Raw genomic sequence first — 24,139 nt, 5'->3', positions numbered from 1 at the left:
CGTGAAAACAGCATCTTACTGGAGCTCTCTCACAAGTTCTGTCAGATTCCCCTAAAAAAGTGAATCTGAGCAGATTTGAGAGAGTTAGAAGCCGCTAGCAGTCTGAGTGGGGCAAATTTCCAAGCCAGGAGAGTCCAAAAGGTCGATGGGATGGATCAGTAGGCTGGGAGAGTGCTCAGCATGTGGAGCTGCACCAGACAGCACCAAAGCAGAAGCAGCTGTGGAAACTAACCAGCCAGGCAGGCTAGGCAAAAGCTGGATGCCTGAAACCAGAGGAGATCCCCAGGCCTCCCAACACAGGACGAGAGTCTGTCAAAGTGATGAGAGACAGCAGTGCAATGCTTCTTGCCATGAGACGTCTACTCCTGAGGCTTGCAGCCCAAAGGATTGAAACAAGCCTTCTTGAACTTCCAGGAGACATAATGGCCAGGTAAACAGCTCTAATCCCTCCCAACCTGACCCAGATAATTCCTTGGAAAATCACTGGAATAGAGGAGACAGAAATGGGGCTTCAGTGGCTGAGTAGTGGGAGTTCCTGAGTCCCAGAGGGGCAGAGCCAGCAGGGGTCAACACCAAGAGCCCAGACATACCCTTACACCCTGAGGGGAAGTGGCAGACACCAACATAGACAACAAACATCTGAGACCATTGCTGAAGAGCAACAGTGCTGGAGAGCAGCTCCAGGGGAAAAGGAGAATTCAGGCAGCCAGACCCCTCCCCCATACCTCAGAAAACTGAAGACTATAATACATAAAGCCGGTAAATAGACTCACAATCCCCAGAATGAGAAACCTGGGACAGAGAGCCCTGAGCCCCAAAAGCAGAAATCCCCTGTAAAGCCCAGAAAAAGCTAACCAACATGAAGAAGAACACAAAAAACCTAGGACCATTGATTCATTTTACAGAGACAGGGAAGATCAAAATAGCAATTTGGAAGAGGATAGCATTGACACTATACCCACACCTGATACCTCAAAAGGGAGTATGAACTGGTCTCAAGCCCAAAAAGCATTATTGGAAGAGCTAAAGGAGGATTTTAAAAACCAAATTAGGGAGGTAAAAGAAAAGATGGAGAAAAAACCACTGATGAAATCAAGTCTTTAAGAAATAAGATTGGCAAAATGGAGATTCAGAATCTAAACAGAGAAAATGACACCCTGAAAGGTAAAATCAACCAATTGGAAAAGGAGACTCAAAAGCAAAATGAAGACAGCAACTCATTAAAAATTAGAATTGAGCAAGTGGAAACTAATGACTCTCTGAGGCATCGAGAAGTAGTAAAACAAAATGTAAGGAATGAAAAAAATAGAAGACAATGTGAAATACCTGATTGGAAAAACAACTGACCCGGAAAATAGATCCAGGGGAGACAATCTAAGAATTATTGGGCTACCAGAAATCCACGATGAAAAAAAAGAGCCTTGACAGTATCTTCGAGGGAATCATCAAAGATAACTGCCCTGAGGTCCTAGAACCAGAGGGTAAAATAGCCATTGAAGGAATCCACCGATCACCCCCTAAAAGAGACCCCAAATTGAAAACTCCAAGAAGTATTATAGCGAAATTTCAGAATTACAAAGTCAAGGAGAAAATACTGCAAGCAGCCAAAAAGAAACAATTCAAATATCATGGAACAATATCATTGTTTAACATATACACACCAAGTGGTATGGCATGTAAATTCTTAGAGGAGAGGTTAAGGGAGTTACAGGAAGAAATAGACAGCAAAACTATAATAATGGGAGACCTCTACCTCCCCCTCTCCAAACTAGATAAATCTAACCTCAAAATAAACAAGAAAGAAGTTAAGGAGGTGAACAGAATTTTAGAAAAGGCAGATATGATAGACCTCTGGAGAAAACTGAATGGGGATAAAAAGGAATATACTTTTTTCTCAGTGCTACATGGCACATACTCAAAAATTGACCATGTACTAGGGCATAAAAAAACTCACAATCCAGTGCAGAAAGGCAGAAGTAGTCAAAGCATCCTTTTCAGATCACAATGCAATAAAAATTATTTGTCATAAAGGACCATTGGAAAATAAGCTAAAATTAATTGGAAACTAAATAATTTAATTCTAAAGAATGAGTGGGCCAAAGAACAAATCATAGAAACAATTAATAACTTCATTCAAGAAAATGACAATAATGAGACAACATACCAAAACTTATGAGATGCAGCAAAAGCATTTCTTAGGGGGAAGTTATATCTCTAAATGCTTACATGAATAAAATAGAGAAAAAGGAGATCAACAAATTGGGCATGCAACTGAAAAAGCTAGAAAAAGAACAAATTGAATATCCCCAATTAAATACCAAATTAGAAATGCTGAAAATCAAAGGAGAGATTAATAAAATTGAAATTAAGAAAACTATTGAATTAATAAATAAAACAAAGAGCTGATTTTATGAAAAAAACCAATAAAATTGATAAACCTTTGGCCAATTTGATTTAAAAAAAGAAAGAAGAAAATCAAATTACCAGTATCAAAAATGAAAAAGGGTGAATTCACCTCCAATGAAGAGGAAATTAAAACAATAATTAGGAATTATTTTGCCCAATTGTATGCCCATAAATTTGACAACCTTAGGGATATGGATGAATATCTACAAAAACATAAATTGCCCAGGTTAACAAAAGAGGAAGTAAAATTCCTAAATAACCCCATCTTAGAAAAAGAAATTGATCAAGCCGTCAATGAACTCACTAGGAAAAAATCTCCAGGGGCAGATGGTTTTACATGTGAATTTTATCAAATATTTAAGGAACAATTAATTCCTGTACTTTGTAGACTATTTGGGAAAATAGGTGAAGAAAGAGTCCTACCAAGTTCTTTTTATGACACAAATATGGTACTAATACCTAAACCAGGAAGAGTCAAAACAGAGAAAGAAAATTATAGACCAACTTCCCTAATGAATATTGATGCAAAAATTTTAAATAAAATATTAGCAAAAAGACTACAGCAACTTATCACAAGAATAATACACTATGACCAGGTAGGATTTACTCTAGGAATGCAAGGCTGGTTCAATATTAGAAAAACTATCAGCATAATTGATCATATCAACAACAAAAGTAGCAGAAACCATATGATCATCTCACTAGATGCAGAAAAAGCCTTTAAAAACACTAGAAAGCATAGGAATAAACAGAGCCTTTCTTGAAAAGATAGGTACATTAACACATTATTGGTGGAGCTGTGAAATGTTACAGCCATTTTGGAAAACAATTTGGAATTAAATTCTGCTCTTTGAACCTGAGACTCTATTATTGAGTTTATAAAACAAGTAAACCCTAATAAGAAGAAAGCCCCTATGTACACTGAAATATTGATGGTAACACTTTTTGTGATAGTTAAAAATTGGAAATAAAGTAGATTCTTATCCATCAGGGAATAGCTAAAGAAATTGTGGTACATGAATATAATGGAATATTACTAGGCTGTAAGAATTGATGTATGATAAATACAGAGATGTGTGAAAAGATCTGTATGAACTAATGCAGAGTCAAGTAAGCCAAGAAAACAATATGCATAATAAGAACAACAATGTAAATGATAAGAACTACACACTGAAAAATTAAAAGTAAACATAACAAAATTATAAAGATCAAGCAGGTCTCAATTGAAGAAATACAAGAGGACCCTCCAACCCACCCCTTCATGGCAGAGGGAGGTTACAGGTTACATATGTTTTAATATTTTTTCAATTATAAATCAGTTGTGTTGATTTTTTCCCTGTCTAAAAATATTTTTTATTAATTGGGATACCTCTCTAGGAGGGGTAGGGGGAGAGAAACTTGGGATAACTATGATGATACAAGACAGAGAAGATGTCAATAAAAATATTTTTAAAGCATAAATTTTAATTATTTTTTATTTATTTTATTTTATTTTTTTATTTTATTTATTTTAGTTTTGTTTGAGAGAACAATCTCATAATGAAATTTCATAGAAAACTTTTTTAAAGCATTAGTTGAGCTTGATGGACTACTATAAACCAATTTTATAGTTTTCAAAGAAATTCATATTTTTTATTTTGTGTTTCAGAATTTAGCATTTAACTTCCATCATATAATACTTACTATCAAAGGAAGTCCTGAATTATCTACTAAAATTATTTCTGTATATAGTAAATGAGCAACTTCTCTTTAAGACATTTTTAAAAACTTACTTTAAAAAAAGAATCCCTACTCTACTGTAATCTATTTATTTTATAGTTGAGGAAAGTAGGCCTAGAGAGGTTCATTGACCTGCCCGTTGGTGGCAAACATGGAACTCACATCCCATTGCCTTCTCTAGGTTCTTTCCATTGGCATATATGTCATTTTAGCCACAGGAACTACATAGATGTGGAACATTTTTCTATGCCTCCTACCACCACCTCTAATAATTGGGCTGGCTTATTTTCACAACTGGTACCACTCTACCTTCCCTTGACTTATATTAGCTGTTCCTTAGACTCCACACTGTCTACCATCTCCTCTGTCCTCTAGAATACCTAGCTTCCTTCAAGATTATGCTCAGATGTTGCCTCCTATGGAAAACTTTCTTGATTTTCCCTACCTATCAGTATTTTCTTCCTACCTCAAATCATGCTGTATTTATTTATATGAGTGATTAAGGCTAAGTAAGAAATGTGGCAGAGAATAGCCTCTTTACCTAGTCAAAAAAAGTTAAACAATCTGGCAGGGAAAGACCCTCAGGGTTTCTGGCCAAAACAGAAGCAATTGCTTTTTACACTCACTCTGGGGCTTGGCCTGGGACCTACTATTGGCCAATCAATGAAAGTCAGAGTGATGTGGCTTTAAGGTGCAGGTCCTTAAGGAAAACACTCCCCACTCCCTTACCGCCCCCCCACCTCCTCATTGCCTCAGCCAAACTCTTCACTATATATACCCTATACTTCTAACAGAGTGGTTTCTTCACTTTTCCCCTGTTAAAGAACTTATCTTAAAAAGGCTGAAGTCTCCCACTGCATCCAGAACCACCTCTAATTGTCCTCATTTATATCTTGCCACTGAAGCCAGATGGCTCTGGAGATGAAAATGAGGCAATTGACTTTGCACAGCCCTCCCTCACTTCAATTCACTTGCATGTCATGGTATCACCTCCCTGGTGTCATGGTCCTGCTTGAGAATGAAGGACAAACAACAGCTTATGTGTGTATATTTTTGTAATGCAAGGTAGAATAAAAACTCTTTAAAGTCATAGTCTTTTTCATTTCAATCTCCAACATCCTATACATAGTAGGCACTCAATAAATATTCATTGAATTTCATCATTTTTCCTTCCAATACTCTGAGATTCAGTCAAACTAGATTACTTATACTTTTCACTTTCCCAACTCCATGCTTTTCTTATTCCCTGTGCCTGGAATTTCATTTCTTCCTTACAGCCTCTCCCAGCCCTTTAAAGCCCAGTTTAAATGCCACTTTCTCTATGAAAGCTGCTCAAAGTTCACCCCAACCCTTTAGCAACAACCTTCATCCTAACGGGCTTCACCTAGCACTAAGTTAATACCTCTTTTGTACACTTGTCGCATATTGTTTTGTATTATAGTATTGGGGTGCATGTCTTATCCTCTTCCGAGAGCATAAGGAGGTCACAGTGTACTATGGAAAGTTCAATTCCTGTTTATTTAAAGATAAATTGGGGAGAAAAAACCACTCATTTTAATCCTTAAAAAGCAAATCTGCTTAGTTTTAGGGCTTCTTTGTGTGTTCGTTTGTGTGGGTTTCTTTTCATATTTGAAATGTTATGACCATGTAGCTTCCAAAACCAGACCCCACCTTCTCTTTCTGGCCTCATTTCCCCTCTTCACTATATATACCCTATACTTCTAACAGAGTGGTTTCTTCACTTTTCCCCTGAGTACGTATTTCATATTCCTACTTTTAAGCCTTTGTTAATAGTTTGCCTGCCAGGAACATCTTCCTCCTTTTTTGGCCTTTTACAGGTCCCTTTGTCTTGGTGAATGAAGCTTTTTCTTTTGCCCCAGTCATAGCAATCTCTCCCCTCTCTAAATTGCTGGCACATTTATTATATCTCTTTACTAATACTTGACATTCCAAATAATGTTTTGTACTCCTAAAGGGACACATTACCTTTTGATTATGGTTGCATGTTAGCCTATCTTGGCTTCCCTGCTAGACTGAAAGCTTGTTGAGGGAAAGAACTGAGTCTCATTCATTTTTTTTTGCAGCTACAGTATTTCCCCATGTATAAGACGCACCCTCTTCTGAAAAATTTGGGGTCTAAAAACTGGGTGCGTCTTATACAATGGTTGTAGTTTTTTTTACTTGCATTTCCCACTTTCTTGTGCTTGTCTTCGCACTCATTGTTTCGCATTTGTTACTGGTATATTAGGTTACTTTTGCCACGTTCTGCCCAGAAATGGCTCAGAAAAGCTTTTCGTACAGTGCTGAATTCAAGTTAAAAGTGATCCAGTTTGCAAAAGTGAATGGAAATGGTGCTGCTGAACGTAAGTTTGTTCCTCCTCCACCTGAGAAAACAATCTGAGACTGGCTACGGGAAGAAGAAAGCCTACTGAAAACACCATGGCAGAGGAATGCCATGAGAGGCAAGTCAGCAAAACGGCCTGATTTAGATAGGGAATTGAAGATATGGATTGAAGAGCAAAGAGCAATTGGAATTCCTGTGTCCACAAAGATGGTTCAGCATGAGGGAAGAAGAATTGCTGATGAAAAAGAAATTACTGATTTCAAAGGAGGACACAATTGGTGCTTCAGGTTCGTGAAACAGAATGGAGTAATCATGTGTACATGCACCAGACTTGCCCAAAAGATGCCTCAAAGCTATGAGCAGAAGGTCCTTGAATTTCATCATATTATTGTGTGAATTTTATGATGAATAAAACTTGAGTTCGATAACTTCATGTAATACTTTTTTTTCAAATTTTGGGCCCCCAAATTAAGGTGCATCTTATACATGGGGAAATATGGTAGGTATCACAGAGGCTAGAGAACTGAGCCTGGAGTCAGAAAGATTTAAGTTCAAATCAAGCTTCAGATACTCATTAACTGTGTGATTCTGGTCACATCGATTAACCAGTGTCCCTCTCAGTTTCCTCAACTGTGAAATGGAGATCATAATAGGACCTGTCTCCCAGGGCTGTTATGAAGATCAAATGAGATAATATTGTAAAGTATCTAACACAGTGCCTAGTACATAGAAGGCTCTTATAAATATTTGTTCCTTTCCCTTCTTCCCTTTGTATCTTCCTCAGCCCTTATTGTCTTGAATGAATGAATTTTCTCTCATTTTCATATCATTTAATGAATATGTGCATGTGTATAATGAATTTCAAAGCCAAATAGAGATGGCTTTTTGATTATCCATGACATCTTTCTCCCTTTGTTTAAAAAAATGACTGTGAATTGACTACTCAGTTTTATGGCTGGCGGCACACAAGCCCTCACAGATCACCTGCCATTTTCTTTGGAAATTAGTGTCCAGGGCTACAAGCTGCCGTTTCCCCCTCAAACCTCAGCTTGCCTAGATTTGGCTAGATTCCAGCCTTTGTTGCCAATTCTGAAAGATTCATTCTAACTGGCAAGACGCCTGCAGAGCTGCCTGTGTTCCATCCAGGCTGCAGAATGAGGATTGGGAGAATGGTCGCTTTGGCATAGATACCAATCCCTATAGAGAATAGCTTTACAGAGGAGCCAGGAGGCTAGCAGTCCACAGCTAAACACCTCTGGTTCCCCTAGTGACAAAGGGGGTTTGGGAAAAGCCCAGACTCTTCACATACTTCCGTGTTCTCTCAGATCTGGTAAAGACTATTTACAGATTCCCAAAGCTGCTTATCTCTCCAGCTCAGCCAAACCCAGTAGAATCCTAATTCCTCTCCGAGAATATTAATTTACTCTTGATCTCCAACTGAATATTGACGATCACACATGTTCTCTGGATCCAACCTTCCATGCCTCTGGAATGGACCTGTCCCTGGTAGGAAATGGTAGGTCTGGAAAGTTAAAAATCTAGGTAATCCAAAACCCACTGTTTGCACACAATATATAATGGAGTGAAAACATCAGCAATAATACCTTCCACATTCTTTAATGACCAGAGCTATTCCTTAACACATCTCAGCTAAAATAATATTAAAACAACATAACATTCAACATTAATAGGATTCTTTTCCTCAGGTGGCAATATAAAAATCCATTAAATCTATAGACAAACCCAATCTTTCTTAACCAAATAGAAACATTTTTAGGTAAAGCATATTTCCTTAGGATACTTTTAAGAGACTAGACCGGGTATTTGACTAAACACGATGGGTCCTTTGTGGACAGATGGTTAGAAACAAGGAGGAAAGGAATAAACCCATTTATTTTATTTGTAAGCACTGCAGGAAAATTTCTGCTAGGCCCAGACAGCTGGGTCTGGGTCCCAGAATCTGAGTATTAACATCTGGGTGGTAAATGCATTACGTTTGATTTAGCTGGCACTAAGGAGTGACTAATCGGTGCCTTCCATATGGAGAAGAAAAAATGAAAATAACCATTGCAGATTCTCCCTCAAGAACTATTCCCCATCCTCACACTTATTGAGAAATGACCACTGAGGGTTAAGGTGAGAGGAACAGAAGATGGAGAGAAATTGGCTGATGTTTACAAGCCAAACCCCAGTTACCTGGAGGGAAGGGGAGGGAAGAGAGGAGAGACTTGGAACAGTCAATCTCTAGAGAATTTAGGCAGATTCCAACTGAAAGAGAAAAAAAACCCTCTAAATTACCAGATTTTTTTCTCAACTTCCCAGGAGCCCTGAACAAACTGGGCATAAAGAGGCAACTTTTTTATTTCCTTTGGGAACCTGGTTAGCTAGGAGTTTGTGATGAGGTCTGCTGTATCTTTCCTCTGTCCTGGAGGAGAGGCTTCAAAACCAATGGGAAGGAGGCAGGGAGGGCTGCTGAGGAGAGCAATAGCTCAGTCCCAACCTCAGGGGCTCCTTATCACCTTTCCCCATGCATATTTCTGTATAGCTTTGGAGCTACCTTCTCCTTTCCCAGCAACAGACCAACATAATTGGTGTGATGAAACGAAAAAGAGACTCACTGCCTGCTCAGAGTATAGTACCCATGCTGATCATTGAAACGATATAAATTTTTTTAAAAACCAGAAAGAGCAAATGAGGAAAAAGATGAGGATGTCGTACAATTTGCCAGTTAGCCCGAAATGATCTTTTCTATTCATTCAGGCAGTCATTCAACAAGCATTTATTAAGTGCCTACTGTATGTAAGGGAAGAGTAGGGGCTGGGGATAAGAAGGGCAAAATACAATAGCCATTTTGCTGTGGGCAAGGTAGTCTTGAACACAGTTAGATCAATGTAGCATACATACACAGAAAATACAAAATAATTTGATGGCAGAGGGCACTAAAAACCATGAGGATGAGGAAAGGCCTAGTGTAAGAGATGGCAGTTGAGCGGATCCTTTGGGGGAGCTAAGGATTCTAAAATATGTTCATGTTTGAAAGCTGTCTTTCATCCTCAACTTGTCAGAGAGGGCTTCAAACCAGATTGAAGCCATTTGGATTTGTCTGTGGAGAACTGAGATGTCTAAATATGCACTCCAAGTTAGCCTCAATTTACATATATTTTCATATTTGAAGAATTGTATATAAATTAAATCCCATTTTAAATGCACTAGGGAAACCTCTGCTAATGACACCAGTTAATTTATCTTTTACATAAATTTAGGTTTTCAAGTATTTGCTTTACACAAGGTAAGATCCACTTCCATTAGTCAATAAACTTGACTGGGGTAGGATAGACCAGTAGATACAAATCACTCTATATATGATGGCACAAAATGCTGCACACAACCAAATTCTGAAGATGTCTTTATGTCTGCTAGGAAAAGTCCTGCAAAATTCTTTTGGATTCAAGATCATCCTAGATAGTTTCATAGGAGCATAGATTTAGAGCCTGAAGGAACCTTAGAGGTTGTCTAATCATTTTATAGGGTGGAGAGATGGGGCAGTGGATAGAGCACTGGGTTGGAGTCAGAAAGACCAGAGTTCAAATCTGACCTCAGACACTTGCTAGCTGTGTGATGCTGGGTGACACTGGGCAAGTAACTTAACCCTTGCCTGCATAAAACTGGGGAAGGAAATAGCAAACCACTCCCCAGTATCTGCCAAGAAAACCTCATGGACAGTTGGTCCACAGGATCACAAAGAATCAGACACCACTGAACAACACCAACACCAACACCACCAACGTCATTTTATGGGTGAAGGAACAGATCTAGAGAGGTTAAAAATGACTTGCTCAGAATCACACAGGTAGTAAGTGTATGTGCTGCAAAAGACTGATTGCTAGAACCATAGACATGAAGAGACAATATGGCCTAATGGATAGAGAGATGGCCTTGAAACTAGGAAGTCTTGGGTTCAAGTCCTAGCCCTGACACAAATTGGCTATGTTATTTAACTTCTCAATGCTCTAAGTAACTCTCTACAACTATAAATTGCAGAGAAGGTTCCAACCTCATTTGTTGAGGGAGTTTTTTCACCTGAGATTTCTCTAGACCAATGGAATCACACGACTATTCTCCATTCCCTAAAGACTCAAAGAATGACATAGCTGAAAAGATGACAGAACTCATCCAGGACAATCCCCTTTATATATGAATGAGAAAATTGCGACCCAAGAGGGGAAAATTGCTTGCCCAAGGTCACACAGAGACCTAGCAGGGAAAAGAACCCAGGGCTCTTGCAAAGTCCAGGGCTCTTCCCAGGGCACCATGCAACACCCTAGGACAAATACAGAAGGCCCCAAAATACCATCTCTGGCACGGGGTGGGGGAGAGGTAGAGGGGAGGCATTGTGGGATAGAAACTCACTTGTTGTAGAGAACAATGTCAGGCCTCCAAATGAGCTCTGAGGGGATGCGGATTGAGGTCACATTTTCATAGTCCATTGGGTCCCAGCGAAGCTTGTAGTCTTGCCATTCCTATAAGCACCCATATGCCCCAGAATCAAACACAATAAAAGAACAAGATGGTTAGAAGCAGAGAAGAGGGAAAGGGTGAAAAGAGGGCAATGCATGGAGGAAACAAGGTTCAGCCCTTTTGACACACTCACCTGCTTCACCCACACATTAGTGGTCATCATTTGATTCTTTTCATCCTATTAAAAGCAAGGGGACACAAGAAAGAAACTCATTATTTTTCAATGGAGCAGTGGGGACCCTTGTAAATCATTTGATTTCCCACTCCTTCTTCCCCTACAAACTCAGCAACAAAAAGGCTAGAAGACTACCCAGGAACAGATGTAAAGAGAGACTATATTACTACCTGTGGCCACACAACAGGCACCAAGAGCAAACATCCATTAGGTGGTAGCAGGGGCCCAGAGAAGAGAAGAGTGAGCGTAGGTGTATTGCCCTGGGGAAATTCAATAAACCCTCCAAATAAAGACCTCTGAGAAAGGCTTTACCAAGCCTTCAGGAAACTTGGATTTTGTTCCTTTATTTGGTCAACATTGTATTGTAAACCTGAAGTCAGGTGAAGAAATCTCTGTGTTAAACGTATAGGCCTTCCCTATTGTCAAGACCCACCCTTCTGGACCTTCTCATTCAGACAGCAGGAAAAAAGGATTTTTTCCAACCCTGCATACCATAGTCTGTTCTGTCTTTACTATTTCTTGGTTTGATACCTCCAGGAAGTAAAAGTAAAATTGTTCTTACTCTTCCTCAGCTTATAAAATGCATGTTCAGTCCTACACTTCTTGCACAGCTGCTCTGTAACTTCTCACTTCATGCTCCCATATAAGCATCTGTCCTCCTCCCTCCACCTCTCCCCCTTGCCTCTATTATTCCTTCAAAAAAAATTCTATCTTCCCTTTTTATATCACCTTCATTTCTGAATATATTCCTTCCATTATCCCACCTAGCCAGCCATCCCTTATAGCAAAACTTAGAGGGATAATAAAATCAATTGAACAAAACTACCAACACATCAAGTCTGACACTGTATGCGATGCGCCATACCCATAGTACCCCACATCTACAAAGAAAGGAGAGAAGTACATTTTCTTATTTGACCTTCCATATCAAGAACAGAACTGAGAGATGGACACACAGAATGAACTTGGATACTGAGGAGGGTCAGGAGATGAAGCCTGGGAATCCACACAGTGCCCAGGAAAACCCTCTTCATGGCTGAAATATCTGGGACTGAGAGTTCTTGTCACTGGCCATCCATGGCTGCCTTCCATGAAGAAGTGGTGATAGGAATGCTCAGTCCCAGAAATTTCAGTCATGAAGAGGCAGTGGCAAGTGCTAAGAGAATTCCCAGAGGGGGAGCCATATCGCCCCATGAGAGGAGTAAACCACAATGACTGAGAAATAGCAGGAGCCAGGGGTAGTGGCAGGGTGTCAAGTGTTCCTGAACATATCCTCCAGGAGAGAAAAAGAGGAATTTCCTGGACAAAACCGAGTTTCCGGACAGAGCCTCCAGAAGAAAAGAGGAATAAGCAATTATGTGGTAAGAGGAGCAGCAAAGGCCTGAGACACAATGAGGAGGATCAAATATGGACCTTGCCCTCCACTACTACAGTCACCTAGGTTCAACCTTGTGATTCAGATGAATCACTCTGGCTCATGCTCCTGCCCAGGGTTGCTCCTGGAAACCTAATCATTTGGTTGATCTCTTCTCCTACATAGCCTACAATTATGAAGACTGTGCAGGGGTGATGGCAAAGGGTGAATGATTCTAGCAACTCCAAGCACAAAATCCCAATGTTATAGGGCTGGTAGGACTCATAGTTACCTAGAGGAAGTGTCAGGAGTGGGGGATGGCTCAGCAGAAGATGAGAGGTCACCTGAGCATTTTACTTTTCTGCAAACATGTCAACCAAAGGGTGGTGCTGAGTTTGGAGGACTATATAGGTCGCTAGAGGGAATGAAAGTTGTCTTGGTTGTCTGTGGGCTTCTTGAGTCCCTTCAGTATTTTACATTTTCTACAGATTGAAGAAAATTGATTGCTTGTCCTGTATCTGACAAAAATTAACTTGAGTGCTTATAAAGGATTTGAGGACTCTATGTACTCACAACTGTAGAGTCCTAGACATATTTTGATATCTTTTGGGGAACCCTAAGGAAAGGAGATCAACCAAATTATTAGGTTTCCAGGGCAAACCTGGGTGGGGTATGAGCCAGAGCAATTCATTAGAATCACAAGGTTGAACCTAGTTTGTACAAAGCCAAGGCTTTACTTAGCTCAAAGCTGAGAACTATAACAATTTCCATTAGCTAACCTTGCCTTCATTCAGCGCCATTACATATACTCGTGGTTGTTTGTCCTTTCTTCTCAAAGAAGACCAATGACATCACAAGGGTGACTTTTGAAATGGATTTAATTGAGGCAGAGCTGCACAAAGTCATCAGCCTGACTCTCTCCTCCAGAGACATTGAAGTCCAGTGGCAAGACAAAAGTCAAGATGATTGGCAAAGACCCAGGATGCAGTAAGTGACCTTGGCTTTTCTAAATTAAGGTCTTTTCCAGGCCTCAGTCTATCTAGGTTGGAGTGTGTGGATTGATGTACTCAATAACCCTCACAATTACATTAGGTTAAAAGTAGGGCAGAAGAAATCTCCATTCCCCTAGAACAGTGAAAGATTTTATTTTCCTATAACCAAAAGGCCTCTCCCTTTCAGAGGGGAAAGCTCAGGTACAAGAAAGGACACATATGAGTAAACATTCCTAGTACCCTTATGGCATTAGGGGCATGCTTGGATGACAACAACATATACTTAGTTTCTACCAGTAAAAGAAATCTTCACCCACATCTTCACTGGGACATTTGGGATCTTGTTGAAAATCTGACTTGCTTTTCCCTTTGTCTCATCTGCAGTAAACAATGCTTTTCCATTTAAAAATCATGGTTTCCTCTCCCTTCCTTTGTGCAGTTTGCTGTCATTCCTCTAAGTTTGACTTTCCATTCCAGTACCAACCCTTCTAGTTGAACACCTCTGAAATCACTCAGGGAAATGGAGATAGGGTAGACTGATGGAGGACTAGAAAGGCACTGCTCCTCTGGAAGCCACACTCGAGGGATGAGAAACAGGGATAAAATATCCATGGTGCATTGCTTGGGGGAATGTACAGAGCCCACTTCTTGTATGCAAAATCCTTCACATTCTGGACCTCACCCTCCAGCTGTTCATTCCTGGAGATTTCCTTTGCTCTAGTAAAAATGCATTCCCTGGCACAGATGGCAAAAACTCAGATTCATTCTAGTGCCTGAAAACACATTGGTAATCCTGTAGCATAAACCTGAGTCCTTTAGCACACAGAAAGACATTCATGGACTCAAACACACACACATCACCATGCACATTTATACAGTCACTAAAACTCATATGCTAATGTATACTAACATGTACCTATTCACATACACCTATATTAACATTCATATGCTAGCATATACTATGGTGGCTTTACACTCATAATAACATTCACGTGCTACCACATACACACATGGAACCATAGGCCCACTCCCTCATTTTACAAATAGGGAAACTGAAGAACAGAAAGGTTTAGTGAATTGCCCATGATCACACAGTGAGTCTCTAAAGTGGGATTTAAACTAGATCTTTCTGACTTCAAGTTCAACATTTCATCTCCTACACTATTTGGCTTTTCATTCATAATTAAATGCTCACTCATGTTAACATGCTAATCCATACATGGAATCACATGTTAATCCATGCTAATAGTCACATGTGCTCATTCATAAACACTCACATGTTCATTCCCATATTAACCCATGTTCCTATACATGCTTATTTATACAATATTAGGCACCAGAGCCCTCTGAGATATACTGTTTGGACCCAGGTTTTGTGCGCAGTGTTACATCAAGGGCTGCTTAAATTTGCAGTAAAATAGCTGTGCATATATAAATAAAATGAAGTCAGGCTGGGGCATTGTTAATGCAACTTAATTAAATTATTTACTGCCTGCAGGCTCTTTTCTGTCATAACAGCCAGGGGTGTGACTGACAGAAAGTGCTGGGAACATAATGTAGTTTCTGCCAACTGAAAATTCTGCAACAGACCTGAGGGCTGGTGGGTAGTGCATAGCTCCCAGAGAGCCACGATGTCAGGGATTCCAACTAGAGGAGAATGCTTATCCTCATTATTTTTCTCCTTCACAAATTATGCTGAATTACAGTGGCTATAACGTTCATAACTGACAGTGAGATCTTCCCTCAACCCTCTTTGTGCCCTTTCTGCCTCTGCCACTTCTTACACCTCGGTTAATCCAACCTCAAAGGCTCTCTGAAACAACAAATCATCTGGTATTATGAAGAGCCCTAGATTTAGAATGGAGAGCCTGAGTTCTAGCTTTGTGACTAAGTGGAGGTGAGATATTGGGTGAATCACAACCTCTCCCGGCCTCAATTTCCACATGGATATTATAACACTTGTGCTACCTACTTGGAGCTCCACCAAAGTCCTTCTCTGATGCCTCATCATGACATGGAAGTGACCCAATGTTCTGAAAATCTATGCCACTGAAACTTAAGCTCTGGAAGGTCCTACCAAGATGCATCAGGCCTATGACATTGTCATCTGAGGACCAGTTTGGCTAATTTGGGAGCTCCTCATTAGAAGGACGGTCACTGAGTGATAAATTTTCTGGGCCATGACAGTTCACAAAGATAATCTACTAAAGGGGCTGTGATCTGCATCAGTGGAGGGAACATATACAGTAGGGAAATCACAGATCCTAAAAGTGCTGAAATAAATGCCAACTTGGAAATGATGTGAAAATTAAATGAGAAAGTTCTTTGGAAAGTGCAAAGTGTATCTGCATAAAGTGTTAGCATGTTGGAATCCTTGGATGGCAAGAATGAGGCAGATGCCCTCTGCCAGAAGTCACTTTTTAGCTCATGATGGAGTCTATGCATATCAAAACAGCCTTTATGAATAGGACACCAAGTCCACAGGCACCAACATAGTGCAGTGGAAAGAGACCAAATTCTGGACTCGGAGGATTTGGGTTCAAATGTTGTCTCTAACATTGTATAACATTGAACACATAATGTTGGGCCTGTAAACTCCCAGATTTCTCATCTGTAAAATGAAGAGGTTGTACTAGTTGGCTTCTGAACCCCGCTCTAGGCCAGATCTACAATCCTATGGTCCATCTCCTAGGAGAGCAATAGAGACAGGGGAATATTTTACAGAAACAATTCAAGGAAACTTTGAATTCCGCGGTGCTCTGGAAGCTCTCCATTTTTGTCAGTGCAGAGTGACCATATAATATCTCATATTTGCATGTTGTTTTATACTTCCCAAAGCATATTCACATACATTATCCTATTTGACCCTGGCAACAGCCCGGGGGAAGACAGTCTAATAGTATAAGGAATAAAGAGCTGGACTGAGACAGAAAGACCCACCTCTGATGGGTACCAGCAATGTGATCTTTCTAAGCAATTTACTTAACCCCTTAATGGCCCTAGGCTGCTATCCGGATTAGTCAAGTGAGTCTCTGTACCCTGAGTTTCTGACACCAATGAAATCTCAAGTCTGACTTCCCTCATACTTCCCCTCCCCCAACAATAAAATGGCCCAGTGATGTAGGCGGGGCAGATAGTAATATTTCCACTTGAGAAAAATAGCTGAGACCTAGAGAAATGAAGTGATTTGCCAAAAGGTACATGGGTAGGAGGAAAGCAAAGATAAGAAAGCAGGTCCCCCACCACTGCTTTCCCTAAGGATCTTCTAAGGGCAATAGGGTTTAGCAGGAAGGAAAGGGAGCCTGGCTGCACATTTTCCACCAAAGACCAATAGTGCACCATTTGTTTTAACAGGCTAAACCTGAGTTGTCCCAGCTTCCAGTGCTGGACCACTTTGGCAGACACTGACAAACATGGGAAGCTGTGGCAAGAGGGATTGCCACTATCTGTGCTGCCTGAATATTAAATAGACAATTTTGCCCATTTAAAACAACACTCTTGTCATCGTAAATACTTGACACAGAATTTTATGAAGGAATCTTAGAGATCATCTAGTTCAACCCTTTTGTTTTTACAGATGAGGAAACTAAAGAATCTGGCTCCCATGTTCTTAAGTCATCTGAGATGGAGAAATGGGAAGGGGGAGACAGTGAAGGGGGTGAGGGAGGGGGTTCATCTTCCAATGACAAATTCCAGAGGAGAGGTCAGACAACCACAGTGGGTAGGAGAATGGGAAGAGATGGAGAAGAAGAAGAAACAGAGATAAGGACAAGAGAAAGAGATGGATGGACTAGGATAAGGGATAAGAAAGGGAGAGAGAAGAAAGGGGAAGGTAAACAAGAAAGAAAGGAAGTGGCTGTAGAAACCTGAGATAACATGTGATAAGGAGAATACTGCTAACAACCAGCCCAGTCTCCCTGGAGTGTGCTATCCTCTGTTTTGCAGAGTGGTACTGGAAAAGTCAAAGACTTCATGCAAAGCTGGCCAGGCCACTAGAGGCAGCTAGCTGGCCTAGAGATTCTGCATGATCCTGCTTCTCTGATCATCCCCTGGGAGGACAGCACAGAGAGGGGCTAAGCGACCTTGGCCTAATGGAGGGGAGTGATGCTGACACTGAGCAGGAATTCATTTTTCTGTCACATGTCTCAGTAGCACTTTTCTCTAGAAAATGAGAGAGCACATCACATACCTTCTGCTTAAGCCTGCCTGGTTTCTCTCTCTCTCTCTCTCTCTCTCTCTCTCTCTCACACACACACACACACATTCATGTACTTGCACACACATTCACACACCAGCCTCAATCCTGCCTCCATTACTTTGTTCATGTACTACCTGTGTGACCTTGGGTAAGTCATTTCACCTCCTTTATGCCTCAGTTTCCTCATCTGTACACTAAGAAGTCAGTACCTCTAAGGTATTTTCTATTTCTAATTCCTATAATACTATACTTCAGTCCGTACAGTGTGCTTTCTCTCTCTCTCTCTCTCTCTCTCTCTCTCTCTCTCTCTCTCTCTCTCTCTCCCCAATTAGCTCTTATCCCACTCAAGAGTCTCTACCATTTATCTAAGACTTACCATCTATTCTCTAGGCAGGGTATAAATTGTGTCTTCTTAACTAGACATTAAATTCCTTGAGGGCAGAGGTCATGTCTTCTCTTCCTAAATCCCCTATAAAGCCCAACATGCAGGAAGTGCTCAATAAATACTAACTCAACTTAATTGCTGTCCTCTAGATGTCAAGGAGGAAAAACAAGGCTATATCCTTTTGTCAGATGAAACAGTTGGGGAAACAGATGCCTATCTGCTGTAGCAAAACACAATCAAGGAAAGCCCTGAAAGTATCTGTTTTCTCATTTCTCAAAGACAGTGCAGTGTGACCTCTGCCCCTGGAGACTGCCCCAACATGATCTACCTTCTTCATCTGCAAATACTCAGTGACTGATTGGTGCCTAAAAGGGAGTAGCAATACCTCCTAACAACCTATGGCTCAGAGACTAATATCTGAGACTGCTCCTCAACCCCATGATAAGCCCATGATATGAATGACATCCTTTCAAAGGCTTCCTTCAAGATCCCTTTTCTAGGTTCCACCCTAGCCTGAGCTGGGCTGAAATGCAAAGCTCTAGCCTCCACAAGAAGAGGATCTTTTTGGAAAAGCAAAATCCATCAAAACACTAATATTGATCTTTCCATACTGCTAATAGACTAAACTTTAATAGCAGGGCTGCCCTTAGGGACAACATTCTGAATTATTCAGATTCACCACAATGGACACTAATTTGAAAGCTAGCTACAGGTAGGCCAAGGAGCCTGGCCCCAATTTATATGATTGTGGACTCAGAGAAAGTCAGGGCTGAAAGGGGCCTTAAGACATAAACTGTTGGAGCTGAAAGAGGCCTTAGAACCTAGACTGTCAAAGCTAGAAAAAAGTTTAGATATAGTCTAGTCATAAAGGCCATAGGATTGAAAAGGATTTTAGGGATCATCTGGTACAACCCCCTAGCTTTACAGATTTAAAAAAACTGAGGCCCAAAGGTTTCTATTCAATAAACATGTTAAGCACTATTCTAGGTGTTGTGTGCTCAGCGTTACAGGCAGTGAGGAGAGCCAAAGCCAGAACCCAGGTCCCCTGACTCCCAGCCCAGTGGTGGAAGCAGGTGCTAGTGGCACAATGCATTTCAGAAATCTCAGTACAGAGATTTCCATGTTGTAGGCCATACACATGCACCATCCCCTCAGATTGCTAACCCTAAAAGTGGGTTCACAGTGGGAGCTGATTAAACCTACACAGAGGAATAGGAACGTCTTAGTGTCTGTGATCTGGCCATTGCAATTTCACCCCTTTGGTGTTCTGTGAGGAACACAGCTGCTGCCCATGACAGTAACAACTCTTAGTCATCTCTCCATGACCTGCAAATAGTTTTCCTTTGTCTCTGGTCCATTCCATTAGCATGGATAATTGAGAACCAACAACAGTATCTATAGCTCTTAGGTCACCACTCAGTCACAGTTTGGCAGAGAATTTGCTGAGGGTTGTGTGTTCTCAAAGCAATGGCTGAGCAAAATGTAGTCTCTGCAAGCCTTGAAAGTAACAGCCTACAAGCCAGTTACACATTCTTGTCACAGACTTACACTCATTTATGACAGACCTAGGCTTCTAGTCATAGTATCAGAAGGAAATATTCTGGAATCTTGTCCCTCCTCTTCCCCCACCCCCACAGAAGAGTAGGGATGGGTTGCACCATGCTCTCCCCAATGCCCCCTGTGACCAATGGCATGGATTATTGAGATGGATGGGAGTTAGTGGTCAGTCTGTGGCTGATTTAAAAAAAAAAACCTAATTGGCCCAGGCAGGCATTGAACTTACGGTGATATAGGTGGCATCAGTGTGTCATTGCTTTAAACTGTCACTACAAATAGTGGTACTTTTAGATTAACCTTCTCCCGCATTGTGAGAAGTATAGTACAGTGCAAACTGCACTACACTTGGGGTCATGCAAAATCTGGGTTTGAATGTTACCCATGATACTTAGTAGCTATATGATGATGGATTTCCTCCTACTTAAAGGGTAGGGACTGAGGCCTGTGGTTTCAGCACCATGGATAGCTTCTAGATGAGGCATTTCCTAAGGCAGGTGGACCACCTTTTCTATGACTTAAAAATCAGAGTTTCCTGCAGCACGGATTCCATGGGGCTGTTGTGATGATCAAATGAGAGAGTGTATGTCTCAAGAGCTTCATAGATATTACCTATTATAGTTCCCTGGTTTCATCTACTCCTATCCTGAGAAAAGATGGTGAGTGACCAGTTCTAGGGCTGAGTCACTACAAAACTGAACAGAACCTCACATTTAAAATCACAGTTCAGTAAACATTTCCACTGTGTTTTCCTAATACAAAGTTCCAGTGAATGGGGCCGCATTTTGAAGAGCTTCTAATTCTGATAATTGTCTGTGAGGGGTGAAATGGCCCTATAGCATGAAAAGCCATTAAAGGATTTTTCAGTTCCATAAGCCCAACACTGCTAAATGCTTGCTGTCCAGGTCCCAATCTTTCTCAGAAGCAGCAGAACCTACCACATCAATGAGCTGAGCAATAGACAGTCCAAACCGGACAATGACCACATCAGAGATGTTGGCCACAGGCCGGGACCACTTGTTGTAGCCAGAGAAGAGTTTCTTCAGCAGTCTTTCCTCAGCATGGGCTCGAGTCTCCACATGGCCAGATGCTGCAGAGACAGGTAAAACAGAGCAAATGTGGGGTGAACAGGCACCAAGGAAGAGAACTTCAGGTAAAGACAATTATTCTGCTATGGGTAGAAGGGCCAAGTACTTCCTTACAAGCTGTGTGATCAAGAGCAAGTCACTTTAATGATGTAAAATAGTGATGACCATATTAGCACAACCTATTTTATGTGGTGTTTGTAAATTATGAAATACTAAACATGTGTTCTATTTTATGTTCTTTTTTTCCCTCTAGAGGTGGGGTGTGTGTGTGTGTGTGTGTGTGTGTGTGTGAGTTCAACTAGACTATTAGCCCCTCAAATGCCCAGTGACTATCTTCTGAACACAGGAGTATACATGAATTGGTGGGCTCACCATTGCACAGGAATGGCTAGTGGGAGTAAAGTGAAGGTATATTTCATTGAAATTAATTGAAGCCTCAGGGCCTCTGCCCCTAGAAGAGAGAAGCATCCGGAGAGATTTGTTTTGGTCATTCTAGGCTAGCTGGGGAAGGCAATGAGAGCTAGAGGAGGAAGCTCAGGATCCCTGATAAGACAAAAGGTGTAAATTGGAAAAGAAACCTGCTTAGCTTCCAACATCATCACCATCCCTTGTCTATGTAAAGTACTTTCATATAGCTTACTTCATTTTCTCTTCATAATACCCCTCCCCAACCAGACCATATATTGTTATTCCCATTTCACAGAGACATTAAGTGCCTAGCTCAAGGTCACCAAAGCAGTAATAGAGCTATGACTAGAACCTCCAAGTCCTTCATATCCACGTCAGCGCTGATCTTCCCCACTATATCACCACCACCACCATCTAGCACTTACAGAGCCCCTCCACTTTGAAGGAAGATGGGAGAGTCTCTACATTCCATTCATATTTCATAGGACATGAGAAAAAAAGATACTCCTGGCAGTGCTGAATGATCCCCTCTCCTTAGAGTTCAGAGCCTATACAAGACATGGGTAGAGGGAAGAAAGGAGGCACCAGAAACTAGAAAGTACGGATAGGTGGAAGGGAGTTGTCGACCTGGGGCAATGAAGAAAGTCCACACTCCAGGCACTGCCTAAGGAAACTGGAGGGGGGCGGGGAAGGGAGACAGAAAGGAGGGGAACTGAGGGGAACTCCGTGACAGCAAGGGCGAGATGGTGGCAGAGGATGTGGAAAAGGGAGAGAAGGGTCTGAGGAGTCATTGCCAGTCATTCCTTCTTTCTGAGCAGAATGGGGAGAGTATTGAGAAAAGGGACTCCACAGTGGGGCAACAGATTGGGGATCAGGCGTAGGAGGCTTGGGAGGAGCTTATGTCAATATCCAACAAAGCCAGAGCTGGTATGAAAAAACATTTTCCTCCTCCCTCCCTCCCTCCCTCTCCCACTGTCTCCATCCACCTCCCCCCCTCCAATCTCTTCCAAATGCTTTCAATCCCCCTACTTTAGCAAGCGAATTAACCCCTTTTCCTCTCCCTCCTCTAGGTGCAAAACCAAAGGTCGAACAGCATTTCCTTCTCTCCCCCACCCAGAAACTGATGGTGGAGGGAGGAGGGGTGCCAAGGTTCCCTCTCTTATTTTTCGAAGACTAGGCGAGGTAGGATGGAACATGAGACTGCAGGACCGCAGTGATCTCGCTTTCCTCTCAGAGTCTAGACCCCATCGGCTATTTCTTAGGGTCAGGAGCTTGTCTTGGGATGGGGACACATCTAAGGGCCCCGAAACTTACCGGGCAGTAGAAGAACTCCCAGGAGCATCAGTCCCCTCAGCAGCAGCAGCAGCAGCAGCGCCGACTCTCGGGGCCCCTGGAGCCGCATGGCGCACGGAGCTGAGGAGCCTCTAGACCTGGGCGTCTCTGGGCTCCCCCGCACCTCCCGCTGTCTGGATCTCCCCTGCGAACAACTTCATGCCCCTTTGGCGCGATCCCAGGGCGCCCTCCGCGGGGCAGTCACCGAACACCCAGCCAAACTCCCCTCCGCCCTGCAAAGCTCCGCCAGGAGCCAGCTGTCAGTCCCGCCGGCCAGCCGCCTCTTCCAGGGGCTGGCTGGCTCCCGTCGAGTGGCAGCAGCTTAGGAGGAGGGAGGGAAGGGAAAGAAGCAGGCAGGCAGAGGCTGACAGCGGGACTGAGGAAGAGGGAATGGCCCACCAAGGCTGGGCGGAAGAGAGGTGGCCGGGACTGTGACTCTGTGTGTTTAATCCGCCTGGACCTGCCCTCCTCCTGCAGGAGAGGAGGGGGGAGCTGCGGGGGAGGGAACGGAGAAGGGGGAGAGAGACGGCCGCAGGGGAAGCAGGAGGGTAGAGTAGTGAGCCTAGCTTTGCAGGCTGGCGGCGGGAGAAAGTTTCTCTCTCTTCTTCCTGTGGGATTGGGAGAGTTTCCGAGTATAGCTTGGCTTTTCAGACTCGAGATCCTCAAGGCACTAGAACAGAATTTGGGGAATCCTGGCTAGAAATATCCTTCCCTGAAGACACTCCCTACTCGGTCCCTGACGCCACAGTTGGGCTGGAGAATTGACAGTCCTGTTGAAAGGCAGGGGGATGGTCTGGCTGACCTCTAGGAAAACCGCTGGGGCCTGCCCAGCCTGCAAAAAACAGCAGAGAGGAAACTTTTGATTCTCCCCTACTATTAAATTAGGGTGTGTGTGTTGGAGGCGGGGGTAGGAATACTGTCGGATCTTTGGTTTGCAGCTGGGGGGGAAAGAAGGGGTTAACTCGTTTTCTAAAGAAGGGGGATTGAAGGCATTTGGATAGGGTGGGGGTGGAACAAGGGTGGGGGAGGGTGATTTATCTGTTACATTTTCAACAAATATTCCAGGTCCAGCGCTGTCCCTGCAGTTAACCTCTGTCTTTTCTAGTACAGATGTAGCAAACCTTTGACAATCCTTTGGTAGAAATAGTCAGGAAAGGGCCCAGTTGGTTCGCAATCTGTCCACTGACAGCTCCTTAGAAGGAGAAGGAGAAGGAGAGGTGGGGGGAACGCCCAGTGAACAAAGAAGAGACCCATTCCCCTTGGATAAGGTGGAAGATTTGCAGTCTTTCTTAACAATCATCATATCTACCGCAGGATGTGGCTCGCTGGTCTTTGGGATCAGCATCTCCACCTGGCCGGGGGGGTTGAGCCTCTGGGAGCCGCCTTTTCTAATGGCCGTGTGAGCTCCAGTCCAAAATCGGAGTTCCCTGGAGCCATTCCCCAAAGCTCCAGATCCAAAGACAGGAGTGGATGAAGTGGGAACACCAAGCCATGTGGCTCGAATGCAGTTGAGGGCATCTGATAATACAAGCCCCTTCTTGTTTATACTGAACTCTGAGAATTGGGAGCCTTCCCAATCTCTTCTACTTATCTCTGTATCTGTATGTATACAGACACATGCAACCATACATAAATACATACATTTATACATACACATACATATATG

At 42.3% G+C, this 24,139-nt stretch overlaps 1 protein-coding gene across 1 annotated transcript in view; it reads right to left on the bottom strand.

Moving 5' to 3' along the window:
* The window catches only part of CHRNA4 (cholinergic receptor nicotinic alpha 4 subunit), a 52,716-nt gene extending 30,173 nt beyond the window's left edge, over positions 1–22,543 (bottom strand). The window contains exons 1-4 of the mRNA XM_036749890.1: positions 22,456–22,543; positions 20,584–20,735; positions 11,121–11,165; positions 10,880–10,989 (exon numbers count right to left, since the gene is read on the bottom strand). Coding sequence (XP_036605785.1) covers positions 10,880–10,989; positions 11,121–11,165; positions 20,584–20,735; positions 22,456–22,543 — 395 coding nt within the window. The remainder of the gene's footprint in view (positions 1–10,879; positions 10,990–11,120; positions 11,166–20,583; positions 20,736–22,455) is intronic.
* Positions 22,544–24,139: the final 1,596 nt, after the last annotated feature.

The sequence above is a fragment of the Trichosurus vulpecula genome, chromosome 3, assembly GCF_011100635.1.
Source record: "Trichosurus vulpecula isolate mTriVul1 chromosome 3, mTriVul1.pri, whole genome shotgun sequence".
In the NCBI taxonomy this organism is placed as follows: domain Eukaryota; kingdom Metazoa; phylum Chordata; class Mammalia; order Diprotodontia; family Phalangeridae; genus Trichosurus; species Trichosurus vulpecula.
Note: the sequence above shows the minus strand (reverse complement) of the source record. Positions and strands in the feature narration are given on the sequence as shown.